Source organism: Cydia pomonella, chromosome 25, assembly GCF_033807575.1.
Source record: "Cydia pomonella isolate Wapato2018A chromosome 25, ilCydPomo1, whole genome shotgun sequence".
Classification (NCBI taxonomy): Eukaryota; Metazoa; Arthropoda; class Insecta; order Lepidoptera; family Tortricidae; genus Cydia; species Cydia pomonella.
Window position 1 is genome coordinate 5,396,801 of NC_084727.1, and position 20,433 is coordinate 5,417,233.

The window sequence follows — 20,433 nt, forward strand, 5'->3', positions numbered from 1 at the left end:
CTTAACAAAAAAGGTGAGCTTGAGAATAAATAGGTACTTACGTGCGTGTGATGTGTTTGACATGTGATAGGATGAGATTCTTCATTGAACAAAAGAGGGGTTAGAAAAATTAGACTGTATTTTCCTTTTTTTTCAACCATAGGAAATACAGCTCATCTGCTTTTGGCTGCTGAAACTACAAACAATCCCTGCTTTGTTCATGAAGTACAAACTCGTGTACCCACAAATAGTTTTAGTAAGTTTTTGGTCCAAGCTTTTATCGCTGACTACTTTTCTTTCCACAGGCAACTAATACTAATACCAAAGAAAATTGATTGTAATAGAGAGGTAATAGAGGCAAAATATTACACTAGTCATTTTGCGTTTTAGACCATACGCGAATAACCGAAAAAACGTGCCCCTTAGTTTGACATTTAAAATAGATTGCGCTGTACTACGCTAGGTATATGTTTTGCGGTCACTGAATTGTCAAACGTCAACTTTTGACAATCAGAGTTCGGCAAAATCTATGGAGCTGTGCAGCGCCATCTCGTTTACCTGACAAATTCGAAGCACGAAATTGTCTAGTATATATCCGTTTCGTAAACGGAAGCGTCTCCTGAAACTATTGCGATAAGGACAACGCCAGGTTAGGCGAAAAATCCTGCGTAAAAATCTCAAAAAACGATGTTTCGTACTCTACTGTTGCCTCCTCCAAAACTAAACCAAAAATAACGAAATTTTGAAATCTAAATGGTAATGAAACCGTAGCGATTTAAGATCTTAAATCCCTACGACATTAGAGGCATATCAAACAATTAAATGGTTTGAGTCCTACTTGAAGCAAAGGGAACTAAGAATGTGTCTCACTATCAACTTTGAATCATAAAACTCATACTATGTTGAATATTAAATCTGATAACTGATGTATTGGTACGACCGGTTTGGCCTAGTGGGTAGTGACCCTGCCTACGAAGCTGATGGTCCCGGGTTCAAATCCTGGTAAGGGCATTTATTTGTGTGATGAGCATGGATATTTATTCCTGAGTCATGGGTGTTTTCTATGTATTTATAAATACTTATATATTATATATATCGTTGTCTAAGTACCCTCAACACAAGCCTTATTGAGCTTACTGTGGGACTTAGTCAATTTGTGTAATAATGTCCTATAATATTTATTTATTTATTGAATCTGGTGTGCCCCAAGGGAACATACTGGAGCCCATCTTGTTCCTTTTGTACGTAAATTCCTTGCCACAGCTATTATCCAACATAATAATTATGTTTGCTGATCACATTGTCTACTATTTTAAATTGGTTAAGTATGCTCAATCTAACTACAAAAATAAAATAAACGAAATGTATGCACTTGAGTTTTTTCAGAACTTATGTACCTACTCACTTGATATTTACCAATCACTTTTCGGTGAAGGAAAACATGGTGAGGAAACCGGACTAATCCCAATAAGGCTTAGTTTCTTCCGTGGGTTGAAAGGTCAGATGACAGTCGCTTTCGCGCAGCTCGTAAAAACTAGTGTAAGTCGTATAAGCCTTTTCAGACAATTTTAAACGAATAAATAAATATTATAGGGACATTCTTACACTAAGTCCCACGGTAAGTCATGAAGGCTTGTGTTGTGGGTCCTCAGACAATTAGTCCACACAGACCGAGTAGCCTCGCGAGGAAATTTCATCGCGCGGCCGCGTGCTCGTGTAACTTTTGCCTCAGCCGAGCCAACTTGCTCGGCAAGATGGCGTCCCTCAGTCAACTGTTCAAAATGGTGCTGCACATATTCACTGCCGTGGCTCGTGTATGATTTATTTTGCTTTTCAAAGCAAACCAAAAGAAAAAAACATAAACTAACAAGTTGCAGGAGATTTTTACGGTGTACAATTACACGTAAAACTTAAATGGCAAGACACAAATTGAAGAAAGGTATCACTTTGAGGGAGATGGTGCTTCCCACGCAGCGATATTTAACGATGGAAGACTAGAACACCAGTCTCTGTCTATTTACTAAATTTACAATCAAATTAAACATCAATCCTCTCTAATTACCCTATTCGTATAGATCTCCAGATCCCATATCATGTATTTGCTACGTAAAAGGATATTAATTTGCAACATTGGTCTTTATTCATATTATCCAATTTGATGTACGGAACAAAAACACGTCCCGACCAGCGCGCGGCTAACGACTGAGGCGCCTTTGAGCAGTTTGAGCATGTCGAAAAATCGACACCGAGCTGCTCGGCCAAGGTCGCGCTCGCCCGAGGAAAACGTGCGCTCTGCCTCGTCCGGGGCACGTCTACACTGGCCGTTTTGTGGGCGAGGAAATTGCCTCGCGCATATGCTCGCTCTGTGTGGACTCATAAAGGAATGATATATAATATATATATATATATAACTGACGACAGGTCTGGCCTAGTGGGCCATAATTTATATTTCTGTGGTAGTGACCCTGCCTATGAAGCCGATGGCCCTGGGTTCGAATCCCAGTAAGGGCATTTATTTGTGTGATGCGCACAGGTATTTGTTCGTAATTTTTTTTTAATACCACGTCGGTGGCAAACAATCATACGGCCCGCCTGATTGTAAGCAGTCACCGTAACCTATGGACGCCTGCAACTCCAGAGGTATTACATGCCTAAGTCATGGATATTTTCTATATATTTAAGTATTTGTATATTATAAGTATATATCGTTGTCTGAGTACCCACAACACAAGCTTTCTTGGCTTACCGTGGGAGTCGTGGGACTTACTCAATTTCTGTAAGAATGTCCCTATAATATAATAATTAAATAAGTACATAGTTGTCAAGATTAAAGCATAAGGCCTGTGACTTGGCTGTTACTACAAGAAGTATTTCATAATTAAAAATAATAAATAGTGAAAAAAAATTACATCTTACGCCCATGTGATGGTAGCGAAACAGCCAAGCCATTATTTTGACTAAGGTGTAGGTGTAGAGTTTGTGAAGTTAGGGCTTGTAGAGTTAGAAGCTTGGCTCTACAAGAGATCTGATAAAATATGTGCATAACTTATCAATTAAACAGTTTCACTCATCACTATTTCAGACAAGAGTTGATTTGTTGTAAGAGCTGGTCAAAGGGGGCTGTAGTTCAGGGATTGCATATACTCAAGAAAAATCAACCTGTGCCATTGTGACTCAGGTGGCCGAGCGATTTTAGGCATCTGCTGAGAATGCAGAAGATGCTGGTTCAATTCCAGCTCTGAGCCCTTGAGGCTTTGGTAGTTTTTCTTTAGATTATGACAAATATTGCTGTTCATAATTTATATTGTTATTGATTTTTTTTGTTTATACATTAAAAACGTAATATTTACATGGATATCAAAGCAGTCTTTAAGCATGTCATGTCCGTGTATATCTCTGTTAAACCGAGATGTGTGTACGGCGTCGTCAAGTCCCTGTCTGATCCACGCAGCAGGCAGCAGCGACCTAGATTATGTAGTCTCATTATGTACTGGAAGATTTGTCTCTTTAAAACTAAATTTACAATGCAATAGATAATTTTAAAGTTAAATTACGTTGCCACTTAAGTATATATACTATATTACAAAGTGAATGTAGAAATGATGGGAGGGACCTGTTGTATTGTAACAGTTGAAAAACTAATTTTTGTGCGGAATTTGTAAATACGAAAGTAAATTACAAATGATATAAATGATAAGATTGATAAGGGTGATAACACTGACGCTGACGTATCGCTATCGCTCGATTTAGCTCGATTCGCTCGCACGCCATGACAGTTTTGGGTTTTTATTTTATTGACAATAGAGATTTTCTAAAAATTATATCGGTTTTTACGGTTCTGATGTAGCGGTTGCCAAGATAATGCCAAGTTCTTCCACTAGATCAATAAAGGGATTATTACATTTATTTGAATCCTTTCTGCAGATGAATTAGCTCTTTTTTGGAAAATATCGAGTTGCAAATTTTATTTAGATAAAAATTCTTGGTCCGGTCTGTCGCCTGTTCGACCGTGTGGTAGTTAGCCGTATGCTCGTTAAGAACAAGAACGCAGCTATGAGTAAGAACGAGAATGTGATACGCTGATCGAACCAAGATTGCGTCTAGTAAGCCGTCTGCTAGAGCTTTATAGTTGGTCAAGCAAATCTTGTCAGTAGAAAAACGCGGCAAATTTGAAAAATCGCGGGCTAGCAACACTGTGTTCGAATAATTCCAAAATCGCGTGTAATCTGTGTTTTATCTGTAGAATGTGGATCGTCCATCTTGTTTGTTTACATTCCGAATCGGTGCTAATTCAAGAGAAATTTCTGCTCCCAGCATTAAAATAAATATCAATATATTCAATAATATTGTGCATGACCATAAGCAAAGTCAAGATTCCTACAATGTAAGTAAAATCATGCTCGTTGATCTTAACCATTAGAAAATTTTGAGGTTATGATAATTACTTCAAGATCCCGGAGTTAAGATAATGTGCAGTTTTTTCTGTTTCAGGGTTAAAAGGCTTAAATAAAGATAAAACGTATGCCTAAATATATCCAATAAGACCACGAATTGTGCCCTCGAAACCGCAACTGATTCGATTGTTCCCAATATCAACAGACGAAGTCCTCAAATATTTTCAAAGGTAACTTTTTTAAACAATCTTAAGACGTTAAGAACCTTGATTATACCTACTTTCTTTCGCAACATCAACCTAATACTTCCATATGTTTGTTGCAGGATTAAAACTCGCCCAATATAAGGCGTTCGTAAAAGTTTCTCTTCATACAAAACTTACCTACGGCGGTTTACGTACATACGTGTACAACGCAAACAAGACGAAAAATAAACTTGTTAATTAAAAAAACTAAAAAAATTGGGACAATAGTTTAGATTATTATTGTAAAAGTTGTCCGTTTGTTAATCATCACGAAAATATATTATTTAGGCTGATTTGTTTCATGCACTCAGCTATTGCACATGTATACCTATGGAAAATCCTAGTTTATACTTTCTGAAGTCGGTATGTACCTATTTAAAAGAAGTTTTAAGTCGCTTTACCTGTTTGTTCAATAAATTAAAATAATTTATTCAGTGTGCATAATTTTAGAAAAATATTTTAACATTTAAATCATACCTTCTTTTATCCAGAAACAATATAACTCCATATTACTCACATGAGTGGAAGTTGTTAAGTTTCCATTGTCAAGGTATCTTTTATTAATATTTTGAGTACCTGAAATTGTGTCAGTTCCTGACAAGTCTTGAATAGACTAATGTGAAAGTTAATAAAATTTCTTAACAGCATTCTCCTGATATCTAAATGACTTTTTTAAATATCTACATATAAAATATGATCTAGCCAATACATGTAAATATCTAACATTTTTAGCCTGTATAAAAACAGTAGTGTGAGCAAAACCTTACCAAGCTAGCATGTAAGAGTGGTCTCAGAGATATTGGAATATATCTGTACTATAAATTAGGCAAATTGCTTTAGACTAAGTTTTATGTGTAACTACTACTATAAGAATACATTTTGAAACTTGGAATGGAAACTTTAAACTTGAAATTACAAATTTTCAAACAGATCTGTTTTATGCTTAAGATGCAATAAGTGACTAGGTACAAAGTATTCTGATGCTTGGTTGGAGTGGACCAGTAACATTGGTAACTTAATGATATTTTTTCAATGAATGGCCTGAATTAAGTGTAAGTAAGCTAAAGTGACCCATATCTTAATTGCCTTGAAATTAAATGAACACCAAAATATCTGCAGTTGTGTTTTATTTATTTTTAATCTGTATATTTATATAAATATATTGTAAAACCATTTCAAAATTACACTGGTATGTGAATGTGACATTGTTCAAGAGAAATACACTAATTTACAATTAACAAGTGGCATAATTATTTTCTTTGGGCTTCTTCAGTTTCTGAACTGATGTTAAAAACAGCTTTCTACCGTGGTGCTCATGTTCTCTTTGCTCCCTATTTGTCTTCTAAGTTTGCTAAAACAGAATAAAACCATATCAAAATGATGTAAATAGTCCAGATATTTGATATTTAATAGGCCCTGCAATTGTGACAAGAATAGTTACAGTGATACCCTACCAGGGCTACCGCTGCCAGTGATGGCTCAGGGGTTACTTACCTAGGTTTTAATATTTACCTATATAAAACAATGGATTGTTTTATTCTAGTTAAATTCAGTAGTATAGGTACCTACTAACAGCTCGTTTGGCAAAAAGTACTCAAGTGCAAATGCCTTAACCTTTACATTTATTTAGCTATGACATCTTCATGTTTAAGTTGAATATATATGTAGCAGATCTGCTCCTAAGCATACCAAAGATTAAGAATGCGAGCGCTCGCCTTTTGCGTCCACCTTTTACTAAGCATACAAACCTTTATTTTAATTCAATCTATTGATATATTTTTCGATTGTACCTACCTAAATATGTCTAATTAGCTTTTGAAGGTTGCATAAAGGAGCATGTGTATTGCATTTTATCGTGATATATCTTTAATATTGAATTCCAACCGAGAAATCTGATAATATATTAAAATCCAGCTACCTGCGGAAGCAATGACTTGATTCAAACATTATTTTCTCCAGCATAGTCCGTTTGCAAATAGGTATTTTTTGATCTCGTTTATCATATTGATTGACATCGTTTTTACTCCAGTTTAAATTGTCCCTCTCATAATAATAACAATTTCCAAATGCTTCAATAAACCGCGAGCGGCAATTTTAGTTGACGTATGAAGAGCGCGCTCAGCGGAAAAAAATATGTTTCGGTTCGATGTACATTGCTGCTTTTCTTAGCGCAATACTGCTCTGTGAGTGTTGCCATACTTCAGTTTGCTTTACATTGCTACTGACAGACTTTGCTTGACAGACTATAAATAAATGTTTATGGTAAAAGAAAAAAAATAACGTCAAAAAAATTGTCCATGTGATGTCGACGCTAGTATGATTATTGTAATTCGCTTCGTATTTTGTGGATGGTACAGAAATAAAATCCTCTCAGATTCTTGAAATTTACCCTATAATTACGTGTATAAGCAAGGAGCATTACTCGAAGCAAGGTAAAGTTTATTAATTGTTACTTATGAATTATTATAATATACTAGTTATGTCTATGTACGGGTTAATCTAACCACATAATGTTATCAGACTTTTGTATAACATGGCTTGCACAAAATAGCGGTTTAACGATGATAAGAGTAATTGGTAGTAAGTTTTATTCATATGTTTCTTATAGGAAGGCAGTGGTTTTATTACCAATTGTCAAACAATGCTGTTAATTGAATCTGTATGTTCTGACCGCCTGATAACTATTGCGGGCCAAAAACTTAAAATGAGTCAACTCAACTAGACTTGATCATGAGTTCATATGTTGCGCTTGATCAAATGTCAGGCCTAAGATGCTGCTCGACGCCCTTCCGATCGTCTGCGTCCTATCCGCGGTCTCAACGTAAAATTTTTGACAAAAGTTACTACATTGTTGGTTTCCAATAAGAACGGGTTTCTTACTACACTTTTATGACAGGAATGCTTTATTAGGTGGGTCCACACAGAGCGACCGTACGGCCGAGGCACATCTACACTGGCAGTTTTGTGCACGAGGAGATTGCCTCGTGGTTATGTTCACTCTGTGTGGACCTGCCTATTGACGTTAATAAAGCACCTTTCTATAACTTCCTGACAAGTGACTGTCTATATAGGACTTGCATACTGAACAAGGACATAAACTCTTTACTGGGAACTTCATATACTGACTAGCGGCAAAACTCTTTCCATACATGAAATAAAATGACATTCTTATCATACATTTATAAAATGGAAGTATAAAATTTAAACTCTAAATTACCTAAAGATATGTGTAAGAGTCCAACACTATGGACCTGACGGCTGATCAGAGTGATTGGGAATATGCAGACAGACTTATAAGTATAGCAGAGGGATTTCATCTGTTGAGTGCAACACAAACTAACATAAACAAAGAATGGGAGACCTTGTAAGGCATATAACTTGTTTCTTGTACTGCAAACAGGTTATTTGCCTATTAGATGAGAGTATAGAATGCAACTGAGAACCCACTCTTTCTTTAAAGTCTGTTCGGAAAGAGAAGAGTCATGGAATGTATTCTTTCCCTTCTTCAGTCGGTCCCTCAATGCTGAGGATCGTGACATCATGTCCTTCTGTTGAAGACCAGATTCCTCCATAGGCTCCATTCTATTCCTCGCCAAGTGCATGGCCTCGTGCAGTTTTAATTGCATAGGTGCAGTGATTTGAGCACACCACCTAGTAGGGGGAGGGCCCTGACTAATGTATTGGGCCCCATACATTCAAGGACTCTTGTCATTCGCACAGACTATCTAGTTTCACTTGATTAATGGGCAATACAATTATTTAGAGGTGTGAGTTAAATAATAATGTAAAAAATTAATACCTTTTTCATGACATATTACTTTTACGCATTCATAACAGCAAAGTTTAATTAAAGATCAGGTGATTACAGCCATATTTTACCTACTCCTATCTTAAAGGTAGACAAGGCAGGCAACTCACTTGCCATCCCTCTGGGTTTGTAGGTGTCCATGGGCGACAGTACTTGCTTACCATTGCATTGACTAAACTGATAGATTTGTTGTGGTATCTTAGACTGTAGATAGAATACGAGTAATTTAAGGCAAGTGCATAAATTCCGAAAGGCCATACCATGCATAAAATATTTATTGTTTATCATCATTAACTTAATTTACACCAGGGATGTACTCTTGAAATTAGCGGTTTCCCAGTATAATCATTACAGGCACATTTAAGTTTGATAAAATGATTAGTGTAATTAGCTACGTATTTAATTTTGAAGAAAGTCTGTTTCCAAAAGTTTTATTTAGTATCTTCCTTGGGATATACTATTATAATTTACTACTCTGATATACTGACTGTACTGGCTATGTGCACAACTGAGACTTCGCCGGGCGCTATTGAAAGACATTATCTGACAGTAGACATTGAATATGGACATATGACATTTTACATGAATTCAGTCAATACAGCTGAGCTAATAAATTTAGAGTCGGACCAAGCTTACTCTACATGGCATTTACAATGACAAAGTGTGGATTGGTCCGCATTAATGACAATTATCTATGAAAATATGATGTTCATAATGACACTCTCGCTTAGTGGCAAAAAATTAGCTTAGACGTACTCTACATTGAAGCCACATCATACTAGGGTTGATTAGACTGACTTCCCGCACCAGGCAAGCACATAGCCAATACACATAGTATAGTTAGTGACAACGACGACTCACAGACCTGTCTATTTCAGTTTAACGACGCTTGAGAGAACTGAGCTTGACCTGAACTGACCAGACACCAGAATCAGCAGGCATGGCCTTCCGGGACGATCACACGGAAGTCAGCCCTCCCTACTCCAGGGTATTCATTGTCTGCGGCAAACTCAATGAGGATGACCTCAGACCTCTGTTTGAAAAGCACGGCGAACTCGAAGACCTTTACATACCTAGAGATCGAAACACCGGAATCGGTAAAGGTGTAGCCTATGTAAAATACTACAAAACCTCAAGTGCCGCCGCGGCCATTGAAGAGCTCCATCTTAAAAAAGTCGACAAGCACTCCAAACCTCTCAAAGTTATGGTTGCTAATCAAAAACATGACACTGACGCAGTCAGCGAGGATAAATACAAGCGCCTGTTCATCAAAGTACCGAAGCAAGCATCAGAGAGCGACATAAAAGACCACTTCTCCGAGTTTGGTTGTGTGGAATACGTTAAGATGCCCAAAGATAGATCGACTAACGAAAGCAAAGGTTTCGCGTATGTCCAGTACAAGTCGTTCCTTGAAGCTGCGAAGGGGTATGAAGGGTGTGACCGCAAGTACAGAGCAATGTTCGCGACACCTAAAGAGGAGTTGCAACGCAGTAGAAGTGGTCAAGGTCAAGACAATTCGATGGATATTCGACCCGACAATGGGTTCTACCCGCAACCGGTTTACCCTCAAAACTCTGTGAGCTCTATGATAAATACCCCATCTGACGGCTACGTCACGGTTAATGTAACTTGCAGCCCTCAAGTCTCTCAGCAACCTCTCGAGCAGCTTTTCAACATCGTACCTGGAATGCAACAGTTCCAGTTCTCCGTCGACCCTTACAACGGTTATGCAAAAGCGTTAGTCACATACGAAAACGCGTCCGCGGCAGCGTATGCTGTCGAAAAAATCAACAACTATCAATTCCCGTCAGGGGAAATTCTTACTGTGAAACCGGAGAATCAGTTAAAGAGAGTGGCCAACGACTTGACTAATATGGTCGACGTTTTTAAGAAGTCTCTAGACGGGGGTGGTCCAAGCCCGAACCTCATGCAGCTAGCTGAAGCCATAGCTCAAGCATCGTCGTTGATTAAAAAAGCGACTTCCATACAAGTTGAGAGTGAGCAGCTTATTGATACCCGTGTTGATCGTCCGCAGTTTGATGATTTTTGGAGCTCTCTGCCGCCATCGCAGCCAATGCTCGATCGTGACGCTAGGGTCGCAAAGCGTTGCTTCATAGTCTTCCATCCTCACCCGCCTCCGCCCGCTTACTTAAGAGATATCTTCTGCCGCTTCGGAGACCTGATAGACGTGTCGACATTCACTCATAAAACCTATGGATATGCGAAATACGGATCCAGGAGAGCCGCCGATAACGCGATTGCGTGTCTCCATGGAAAGACTGTGAACGGGGTCAGAATGAAGGTTCTGGAAGCTGAAGAGAAACCGTCGAGAGATGACGATGACGAAATGGACGGAAGACGGAAGAGATCTCGGAGGGACGATGACTAAAATATCATTTTTAAAGGGACTTGAGTGGTTTAATCAGATGATTACACAATAAAGTGACTAGGGGCCAGTTGCACCAACCACAATTGACAGACTGATCAACGTCAGTCGTTAGTCAACAGTGAACTAAGAAATATCCCGTACAATTCAATTTAACGAACGTCTTAACGGTGACACACGGTTTGATGCAACCGACCCTTACTTAAAAACAGTCAAGAGTGTTTACTAGACGATGGGAGTGCACCGTCGACAAAGAAGAAAGATGGAGAAACAAAACCTTAATATTGTTCTCTAGAGAGGAGGTCTTTGCGAGGTTCTTGTTATTTTTTCGTCTGGGCGAAAGAGCGCGGGGACAGTATCTTGGGAGTCGCGCGCGATATACACTGCCCGTCCCTCTAATTAATACAGTTAGACTAGTGGCTCTGTGAGCTGTAGACCTCGCGATAAACTTAAAAAATGTAAAAATTAAAACATACTTCGTTGAGTCATTGTCTCAGCGAACTCACAGCAGTCTTAAGTGCCCTACTGGCTTTAAGTCTTTTATGCCAATTTCCTCCATTTTGAATACTTAAAAAAAAAGGTCATTTTTTTTATCTAACTACCGATGCTGCTTATAAAATTTCACGAGAATCTGTTACGAAATACGACCTGCAGAGGAGAGGAGAACATCCGGACATACGGAAGCGTTTTTGTCCAAGCTGAAACGAAGGACGAAAACCTCGGTAAAAAAAAGACAGAGAGTCTATCTCACGCGAGATACTGTCGCGGCGATCCTGTGCTAACCCCACTGCTATCTTTTAGGGAACAACGATTTTATACTCAACGGAATATATACGTTAAATTAATTAATTTCTATTAAAACCCAATTAATTCCATTGTACTAGTATTACAAAAATTGCCTTAAATTAGGTAATGCAACTTTAATGTTGGAATATTTGAGTAAAACGCTTTTTTAGTTTATAAATAGTTGTTTCATGACTTTTAATCATTCATGTAACTCTTTTATAGTACAAGAACATTTAGTGTTTCAGTTTTTCGGATTTTTTTAGTTATTATGGCCGGCCAGGACTACCATTGTCTCATTCTAACATATTTTTTCGTTTATGAAACAAAATAAATTTATTTATTTACTAATACTTGTAGTAATACTTCTTTTCTATTTGCCTGACACTGTTTTCATACAGGTTAGAATTAAGGCGTTGAATGTTAGTTTTAGTTTTATAATAATAAGTACGAGTACATTTGTAGTAGGCAAAATGTATACAGAGTGATCTTAGGCTCAAAGCAAAAATTAATATCCTACGTAGTTGTTTCTCGGGAATGTGTTGTAAGTAATACAGGCTTAAAGTCGTACATAACTACATACCTACTGGAGGCCTACCGCAAAAATCTAAGTTCGTCAATTGCGGGATTTTTCTCTGTCACTCTAATTACGTCTTAGTGAGAGTAAAAGAGAAAGATCCCCGCAATTTGCGAATTTCGGTTTTCCCGGTAGGCCCCCTGATCCATTCAAACCATTGTCAAAAATCTACTTGTACTTTTACGTTTGGTTTGTTTCGATAGAGACAGCCAGCCTGTAAGTACGTTGTATTTTCTTATATGACATATTTCAAATTGTAAAAGATTTAATATACCTAAACTTTCCTTAATTAAATAAATGCTGGTTTTAGTTATGTAAATATGTAACAAAGTTTAGAAACATAATGCAGGTAATTACGGATATATATAGTTCGTGTCGTATCATCCACGGTGACGTGCAGTTTTGTCAAATCTTACCTTTACTAACATCCCATTACGAGTGAAAGCACGCGTCTTCGTGAACGACACACTATCTATAGTGGGCGGATAAGGTCCTGTACAGTCAGCGCCAAATAGATAGTGAAGGCTATAAGCATAGCAGAATAAAGTAGACCGCGCTCTCGCCTCAAAACACCGTGCCAGGCGAGATAGCTCAAAAGAGATCTCTGTCCCTTTCTTATTTAATAGCCGAAGAGGCTATTATATCGGTACACATCGTTATTTCTATGGTAACAATAACAAGGGTGTTTGGCGACTTGTCGTCACTATTAAATGCTGACTGTACCATGTTTTAGTGTTAAAATGCACACAGAGTTTATAATAAGAGATAAAATATATTTAATGTAATGTGACTTTCTCAATTAAAAGGTACCAAATTGTAGCTTACCGTAAGGAAGAAATTTGCTGTATCTTTATATGAATAATCTGTCAGCCCATCCTTATGGCAAGCGAAAATATGGTACCTACCTTTTGTTTGAGAACGACACATTAAAGAACTAGTTTAAGAGCGCTGGTGGCCTAGCGGTAAGAGCGTGCGACTTTCAATGCGAAGGTCACGGGTTCAAACCCCGGCTCGGACCAATGAGTTTTTCGGAACTTATGTACGAAATATCATTTGATAACCTAACCATTTGTGTGACCTGTAAAAAATTTTACCAATAAAGAAACTGAACTGAGATTTACAATTCGCTTTTCGGTGAAGGAGAACATTGTGAGGAAACCCGACTAATCCTAGATATAAGGCCTAACGCTCTGGGTTGGAAAAATGGGATGTCAAAAATATTCGCATCAAATGAAGCGAATGTGCGCAGGTCAGGTCCTGTCTCATCGACTCGCGTATGGGCAGTATGTGCAAACTGTTTTCAAGTAATGCATTTTGACCAGTAGACAGCATTTTCAACACTTTATAACATCCCGTCCCGTTCTAAGGTAACATGTTTTAGGTACTGACAGATTTTTTCTTATTAGGAATGATAATAACAACTAAATATTTCGAATTCACATTCGCGAATGTGAAGAATGCGACATTCGTATTACTCGTATCCTTAGTTGGATGGCAGTCACTTTCGTAAAAACTAGTGCCTACGCCAACTCTTGGGATTAGTTGTCAAGCGAACTTCAGGCTCCCATGAGCCGTGGCAAAAAAGCCGGGATAACGCGAGGAAGAAGAAGATGTAAAGAAGTAGCTTCCGAAACGATGATGATGATTGATAAAAAGGATCCTATGTCTTTCCCCGGCTTTGCGTGACGAGGTAACAGACAGAGTTACTTCGCAATTATACTATTAGTAGGGATGATGGATGAACACGATGAGATAATAATAATTTCATTCTAAAAATAAACATAAAGAGCATCACTCTCTGTGCGAGTCTAAAACAACAGCCTATTTATCGAGTTCGCTGATGTATCACAAAATTCACATATTCTAGAGAATCTAAATCAGTTAAATTCTATTAATTTTGATCATAAATTGAATCGTGTATATGCACACGCAAACAATACTTAACTGCACGCATGTACCTTCTTTGCTAGAAAATTTATTTTCTCCTTATGTACAGAACTAATTTATGATGATTTAATTACAGGTAAAACATGATACCAACGCACATACTGTCAAGAATATGTCGAAGACATCTTTTGCTCAGAAGATTCAACCACGCCAAAACCACAGCCACAGGGGACGAAAAGCAAGAAAGAGATTTCAAAGCTCTTTTCGAAAAACATAAAGACAAAATCACGTTCAACTCTTATTTGGAACAAGACAAATTAGAATTGGGATACTTTAGATATTATATAAGGAATGTTAAGAAGGCGAAAGAAAAACAGGAACAAGAATATCGGCAAAAGAGTCGACCACCGCTGCCTGTGGCTTTAAAGTATTTTGTCAAAGAGGAACAATTGTTGAAAGAAGATGAAAATTTAATCATAGAAGAACCAGAAAAAGCTTTTCAGTTGCCTTTTTCTAATACTGCAAGAATCGATAAAGCTGTTGCAAAAGAATCCAAAGAAATTGATGATTCTAAAGAAAAAACAGACATACATAAATGGATGACGAACTATGAATACTTTGACGATAGTCAATTGGAAGAAGATACTATAGATAGTCAGTGGAGCCATAACTATGGAACACCGGATCCGACCGCAAGGGTTAGTATGACACAATGCGGAGGCTGCGGAGCATTACTACACTGCAGTGATCCAGCTATACCAGGATACTTACCAAGCGAAATCTTCAAGCAAAGAAACGACACTGAGCTTAAGACTTTAGAATGCCAGCGTTGCCATTTTCTTAAAGAATACAATATAGCATTAGACGTTACTGTGCAACCAGAAGAGTACGAAAAACTACTGGAATCTATCAGACATAGGAAATCTTTAGTAGTGCTCATGGTAGACTTGCTTGATTTTCCATGCTCAATATGGCCTGGTATTGTTGATATTATAGGAACCGATCGACCGATTATTATAGTGGGAAACAAAGTTGATTTAATACCAGCTGATAGTGTAGGTTACTTGCAAAGGATCAATGACTCTTTAATGCAAGAAATAGGCAAGACTAAATTAGGCGAGGCTAATATTAAGTATGTGTCTCTAATTTCAGCTAAAACAGGTTATGGTGTTGAAGATTTAATATCTGCCATGTTCAAAGTTTGGCTTTATAAAGGCGACGTCTTTTTAGTTGGATGCACAAATGTTGGAAAAAGTTCACTTTTCAATGCTTTACTACAGTCAGACTACTGTAAAGTTCATGCAGTAGATATAATCAAAAGAGCTACTGTTAGCAGATGGCCTGGGACAACATTGAACCTGCTAAAATTCCCTATTAACAGACCGTCTGGATGGAAGATGTATGAGCGAGCGAACCGGTTAAGATCGCAGTCCAAACTTATGAAGATAGAAAAGGAGATAAGAAAAGCACAGTTAGAGGGGCAGACGATCCGCGAGATGCCATCTTTGATCGGCCATATTGGTAGAACGTTTTCAGATCCAATGGATTATGAAGACGGCATAGAGGACAATATACCTGATAAGAAGCGTAGGATGATGGTTTTAGACGAGAAAGACAAGTTATTCGCCAACAGCAAATGGTTTTATGATACACCAGGGGTAGTGCACCCGGATCAAGTATTGTCTCTCCTAACTACAGAAGAGTTGTTAGCTACCATTCCTAAGAGATTGATACGACCGCAGACTTATTATTTGCACAAGGGCTCAACTATCTTCGTGGCCGGACTTGCGAGATTGGACCTGACAGATTGCGAGAATCCGTGTCGCTTTACAATCTTCTGTTCTGATCAATTGCCTATCACTGTGACGAAAACTGAAGACGCGGACGAGGTGTATAATACGTTTTTGGGTACGGAATTGCTAGCGGTACCATCAGGAGGGACCGAGAGATTAAAAAATTGGCCTAACATGGAGAAAAAAGTTTTGGAGTTTACAGGAGAGGGCCCTAAGATCTGCTGTGGTGACATAGTACTATCATCCATAGCGTGGGTGTCTGTGACTGCGAAGAAGGGTGATATTTGCGTGGCAACGGCATGGACGCCTGAAGGCAAAGGTATATTTAGGCGTTATCCTTCATTACTACCATATTCAATAAACCTTAAGGGTAAAAGATTGAGAGATACGCCAGCTTATATGATAGGGAAAATATTTTCCGATAAAGATAATGTACAAAGTTAAAAACTGATTAGGTTTTATAATATTAAATGTGAAGAATCCTAAAGTAATAAAGATAGTTTATTCATCAAGTATGTATATTACAATGCGCTTATGACAGTTATGACCGTCAAAGCTACGCCGACTGTAACCCTAGACCTCTGACTCGAGATTTAAATCCCTCCTAAGTTGTAGGAGTCTCCCAATAAGGGACCAGCGAGGAACTTGGATCACTAATACAAACTCCTACTTTTTTAATGAAACACTAATACAAATTCCTACTTTTAATAAGGGTAAATGCTTTATAGTACCAGATTATTATACATGCATAATGCAGACCTGCCAAAGCAAAACAATGTTAGTCTATTGTGTAGTATACCAGAAGAGATGAATGTTATTTGTCGTAAAATAAATACATCAAATTTTATAATATGTTTTATTATACATCATATTGTTGGAAAAGATACAATAAAAATGAGTAATATGTCATAACATTGCAAAGTAGACCTGTATATGACACAAAATTCCTAAGAACCGTTTTTACTTTACCTTAATTAACCCTTATTTTGCCTTAAATATGTAACATCGTTAATACCAGACAGTAACTTATTAACTATTTCCTCATACTGGCTTGTTGAGTTGTGTCCGTTTTTGAATTTTTCACCACTTTCTGCACTGCATTTGCTTAACAATGCATTTCCTTCTGTCATCTGAAATAAAACATTTTTTCTATTAGAAACAAATAAATCATATTTAATGATACAGTGTGTAACAATAAATAGATGGTGATGGCTAAAGTGGCCAAATATCTAAAGTCAGACCAAGATAAGTTGGCAGCGATTTTGACTGCACAGACTGAAAGTTTTATTTCAAATGTCAATCTTCTATGAAATTATGATGTTTACATGACACTTACAGAGGCAGGGCTGTCTATTTGATACTGACTGTACCAAGTGTGAGAAAAAAGTCCCTCTAAGTCTTTCTTTTTACAAGCCTTTATTAACCAGCCCTGTTGGTATAAATGTATATGTGGTATGCCAGGATATTCTACCTCCCTCGAGTTTGGGCCTGTAATGTTTATGGATGGTGTGGTTACATTAGAAATTAAAATACAAGATTTCAGCTCAAACTTTATAGTTTTTAGTAAAAAAAAGACAAAATATGATTTTTCTTCAGAATTTTTTCCTAGACAACGAATTTTAGCAGCATGCGTCACATATATATATGTCACATATATATATGTCACATATATATATATATATTATATTGTATTGTTGTTATTTATTAAAGATGATAATGTGACATAAATTACATTTTCATTATATCAGTTTTTAGGGTTTCATAGCCAAATGGCAAAAAACGGAATCCTTATGGATTCGTCATGTCCGTCTGTCTGTCCGTTTATGTCACAGCCACTTTAAAAAAGCGAGTCGGACTCGCCCATCGCCCATGAAGGGTTCAGTTTCCGTTCTAACCAATTTTCGGTGGAAGTTTGCATGTATATCATATATTTTAGGGTTCGATGAAAAAAAAATTTTTGAGTTCACTTCTAAGTATGGGGAACCCCCGAATTTTATTGGTTTTTTTTCTATTTTTGTGTGGAAATCTTAATGCGGCTCATAGAATACATAGTTTGAAGTTCTTATAGTTTCGGAATTTCTTCAGAATTTTTTCTTAGACAACCGATTTTAGTAGCCTTCTCTCATACATATATTGTACATTTATTAATCTTTTGACCGCCAAAGACGTCATATGACGCGCGCGGCTACAAGCTACAACCCAATATCAACTTTCATGCGTACCGACAAGGTTCACGATTACGCGCCGCGTACGATAGGCGTGGCGTTCAAAAGGTTAAAGATGATAATGTGACATAAATTACATTTTCATTATGTCAGTTTTTTTTTTCCATGACTATGAAAATGTATTTTACGTTATATAAAAAATATTGATTGTCTAGAAAATGCCATAAAAACATAATTCGTTTTTTTTACATAAAAATATAAAGTTTAGGGGGCTGAAATTTTGTATTTGAATTACTAATGTAGAGCCGTCTGCATACATATGTAAGTCAGATGCGAATGCAATATTATGATGACATGGAGCTGATCTAATGATGGAGACTAGAGAACTCTGTGATACAAAAACGCAAACGTTTTGTGTTTGGGGTTGTTAGAATTGTCTTAATGAGCATTAGTTGCATGTGGAAAGAAAAGTTTGGTCAGCAATAAAAGCTTGTACCAAAAATGTTTTTTTTTTTTCAAAAACTTTTTCGTATTCTACTTTAGTATCTAAGTGAATTTAATTAGTAGTCATTTGTGGGATTTTTTTACGTAGTAGTCAACACTTTTAGTTACCTCTTTAAATAGCTTAACATTTTGATTTAATGTTTCCAATTTTTGCTCAATATTCAAATCCTTGGTAGAAGGTTCTTGCTTCAGGTTCTGTCTTATATGAGCCAGGCGCTTATTCAGTTGCTCCAAACTAGCAGCATACTGGCTAACATCAATATGTTCTGGATTATAAACTGTTTCTTCCATATTTGTTGGTGATTCAATAACAGGTAAATTCTTTTTTAAATGATCAGCATATTTCTTCATAGTTGCCAAAATTTCATCAACTTCACCTTCAAATTTAATGCCCCCAAAATCTGGCGTAACGAGTTTTAAAGGCTCCGCGTCTAAAAAATTTGAAATGGCGTCTCTGTCCATGTTGTGAACCGGCAAATTGCTGTTCTTAAAATCGTTGATGGAAGCGAATATGTTTGAAATTTTGTTTAAAGTATTTTGAGAATCGAGCAGTTCTTGGTCAAGAATTCTAGTCATATTCGCTATGTCATCAACGTTTATTGATGTGCGAAGATGAGCTCTAAATGTACTGGCTCCAGTTTGAGTTTGATCCATTTTCAGGGCCTTCTTTTTCAGTTGCTACGATGTTTCACTACCTGTATGTGTTTCTCGTTCCTAGGTCTCCAAGTAGGAAGTAATATTCATGCAATACTTTTTGAATAATGATTTTTATTAAGATTTCAAAGAGTGTATTTATTTAACACAAAACAAAAGACAAAATTGCCAAAAATAGCATAACGGAAATAACAATTGTCAAAATGTCGTTTCTTGAAACGTGGTCCAAATAAAGCCTTATTACACTTAGGTTTGCAAACTGCAACGGTTATTTAAAATAAAATTTAACAATTTTAATTACGACAAATGTCATTTCATATTTCGGGTGATTATTATTTTAAATATGAAACAAAATAAATTTGTTTTAAGTTAAGTTATGGAATGTAATAACAACCCTGGCTGTCAAAGAATCAGCAGCTGATTTTGCTAGGTCCCTTTTAATTATTCTATATTTAATTATATTTCATGTAATATTAAGCCATTTTGGTGTGAATTAAATAGTTTTAGTGTTAATTTTAATGTATACATAATAAGTGAAGTGCTTTAGTGACGTTTACAAGTGTCTTGTAATATCTTAAATTTGTAGCCGTTGTAGGTTATAAATTTAAATTTGTGTTCGTCTCGGTATATTTTCTATGTTTTTATCGCTATTTATTACCAATTTTGTTTGTATTACAGCGTAGTAAATCATTGTACAGAGTCAGAACACAGTGTAGGCATAGTGAAACGTCACTATTTCATGTAAGTACGCTTGTAATATCGCTTAGCTTGAGTAAGCAATTCCCTGGTTTGTTTTGGGTCTAACCTACTATAAAATACATTTATAATGCTAACTCGCAGAGCAGCTGCAGCGGTTCGCCAGCAGGAGGCTGACAAACTCCAAATTACCTTGCTGGAATTAAAAAAATCCAAGGAATTGTGTGCTCAATTGCTTAGTGAAAGAGAGGATAGTGAAAAGGAACTATTATTATCACTTAATAGTATAGAGAAGTTAAAGAAGGAACTATGTTCTTTAGAAAATGTTTACAATGATGTAAATTCAGAGCGGGCCCGGCTCCAGGAGACGGTTGACAAATTTACTGAGTGTAGTGCAGCATATGAACAGGCCTTGACAGACATCAACTCATTAGAGAGAGCACTGCACGACGCCCACGAGCAAATCTACGAGCTACAGGAGGCCCAAAATATTGCTGCAGCGGCACACACTCAAAACTTATTCGAGGAACTGGTCCGGCCCGACTCACAGTTGGTTGCCGCT

At 37.1% G+C, this 20,433-nt stretch overlaps 4 protein-coding genes and 2 long non-coding RNA genes across 6 annotated transcripts in view; 3 read left to right on the forward strand and 3 right to left on the reverse strand.

The window, feature by feature from the left end:
• LOC133531663 (zinc finger protein OZF-like) overlaps positions 1-435 on the reverse strand; it is a 38,457-nt gene extending 38,022 nt beyond the window's left edge. Inside the window, exon 1 of the mRNA XM_061870011.1 lies at positions 42-435. Coding sequence (XP_061725995.1) covers positions 42-140 — 99 coding nt within the window. The 5' untranslated portion in view covers positions 141-435. The remainder of the gene's footprint in view (positions 1-41) is intronic.
• A 3,714-nt stretch (positions 436-4,149) lies between these two features.
• On the forward strand, positions 4,150-5,730 carry LOC133531747 (uncharacterized). The gene is made up of 3 exons (XR_009801588.1): positions 4,150-4,363; positions 4,471-4,603; positions 4,699-5,730. It is a non-coding gene; the product is annotated as an uncharacterized LOC133531747 (long non-coding RNA).
• On the reverse strand, positions 5,728-6,886 carry LOC133531746 (uncharacterized). The gene is made up of 2 exons (XR_009801587.1): positions 6,537-6,886; positions 5,728-5,969 (listed from the first exon to the last, which is right to left on the reverse strand). It is a non-coding gene; the product is annotated as an uncharacterized LOC133531746 (long non-coding RNA).
• An 11-nt stretch (positions 6,887-6,897) lies between these two features.
• LOC133531741 (RNA-binding protein 45-like) lies at positions 6,898-12,470 on the forward strand. Its single transcript, XM_061870127.1, has 2 exons — positions 6,898-7,050; positions 9,305-12,470. The coding sequence occupies exon 2, from the start codon at positions 9,367-9,369 to the stop codon at positions 10,813-10,815; it is 1,449 nt and encodes a 482-aa protein (XP_061726111.1). The 5' UTR covers positions 6,898-7,050; positions 9,305-9,366; the 3' UTR covers positions 10,816-12,470.
• Positions 12,471-14,633: 2,163 nt separating this feature from the next.
• LOC133531742 (nitric oxide-associated protein 1) lies at positions 14,634-16,702 on the forward strand. The gene is made up of 2 exons (XM_061870128.1): positions 14,634-14,757; positions 15,212-16,702. Exon 2 carries the CDS (start codon positions 15,250-15,252, stop codon positions 16,294-16,296), a length of 1,047 nt encoding a protein of 348 aa, XP_061726112.1. The 5' UTR covers positions 14,634-14,757; positions 15,212-15,249; the 3' UTR covers positions 16,297-16,702.
• On the reverse strand, positions 16,695-19,392 carry LOC133531743 (uncharacterized). The gene is made up of 2 exons (XM_061870129.1): positions 18,630-19,392; positions 16,695-16,982 (listed from the first exon to the last, which is right to left on the reverse strand). Exons 1-2 carry the CDS (start codon positions 19,173-19,175, stop codon positions 16,827-16,829), a joined length of 702 nt encoding a protein of 233 aa, XP_061726113.1. The 5' UTR covers positions 19,176-19,392; the 3' UTR covers positions 16,695-16,826.
• Positions 19,393-20,433: the final 1,041 nt, after the last annotated feature.

What these genes read in the sequence shown, in the direction of transcription:
- LOC133531741 (XM_061870127.1), top strand. Translation starts at nt 9,367, where the DNA reads ATGGCCTTCCGGGACGATCACACGGAAGTCAGCCCTCCCTACTCCAGG.
- LOC133531742 (XM_061870128.1), top strand. Translation starts at nt 15,250, where the DNA reads ATGTTCAAAGTTTGGCTTTATAAAGGCGACGTCTTTTTAGTTGGATGC.
- LOC133531743 (XM_061870129.1), bottom strand. Translation starts at nt 19,175, where the DNA reads ATGGATCAAACTCAAACTGGAGCCAGTACATTTAGAGCTCATCTTCGC. An exon ending in ATGTTAAGCTATTTAAAGAG is followed by an intron (nt 16,983 to 18,629) that starts GTAACTAAAAGT and finishes GTTTTATTTCAG; the next exon opens with ATGACAGAAGGAAATGCATT.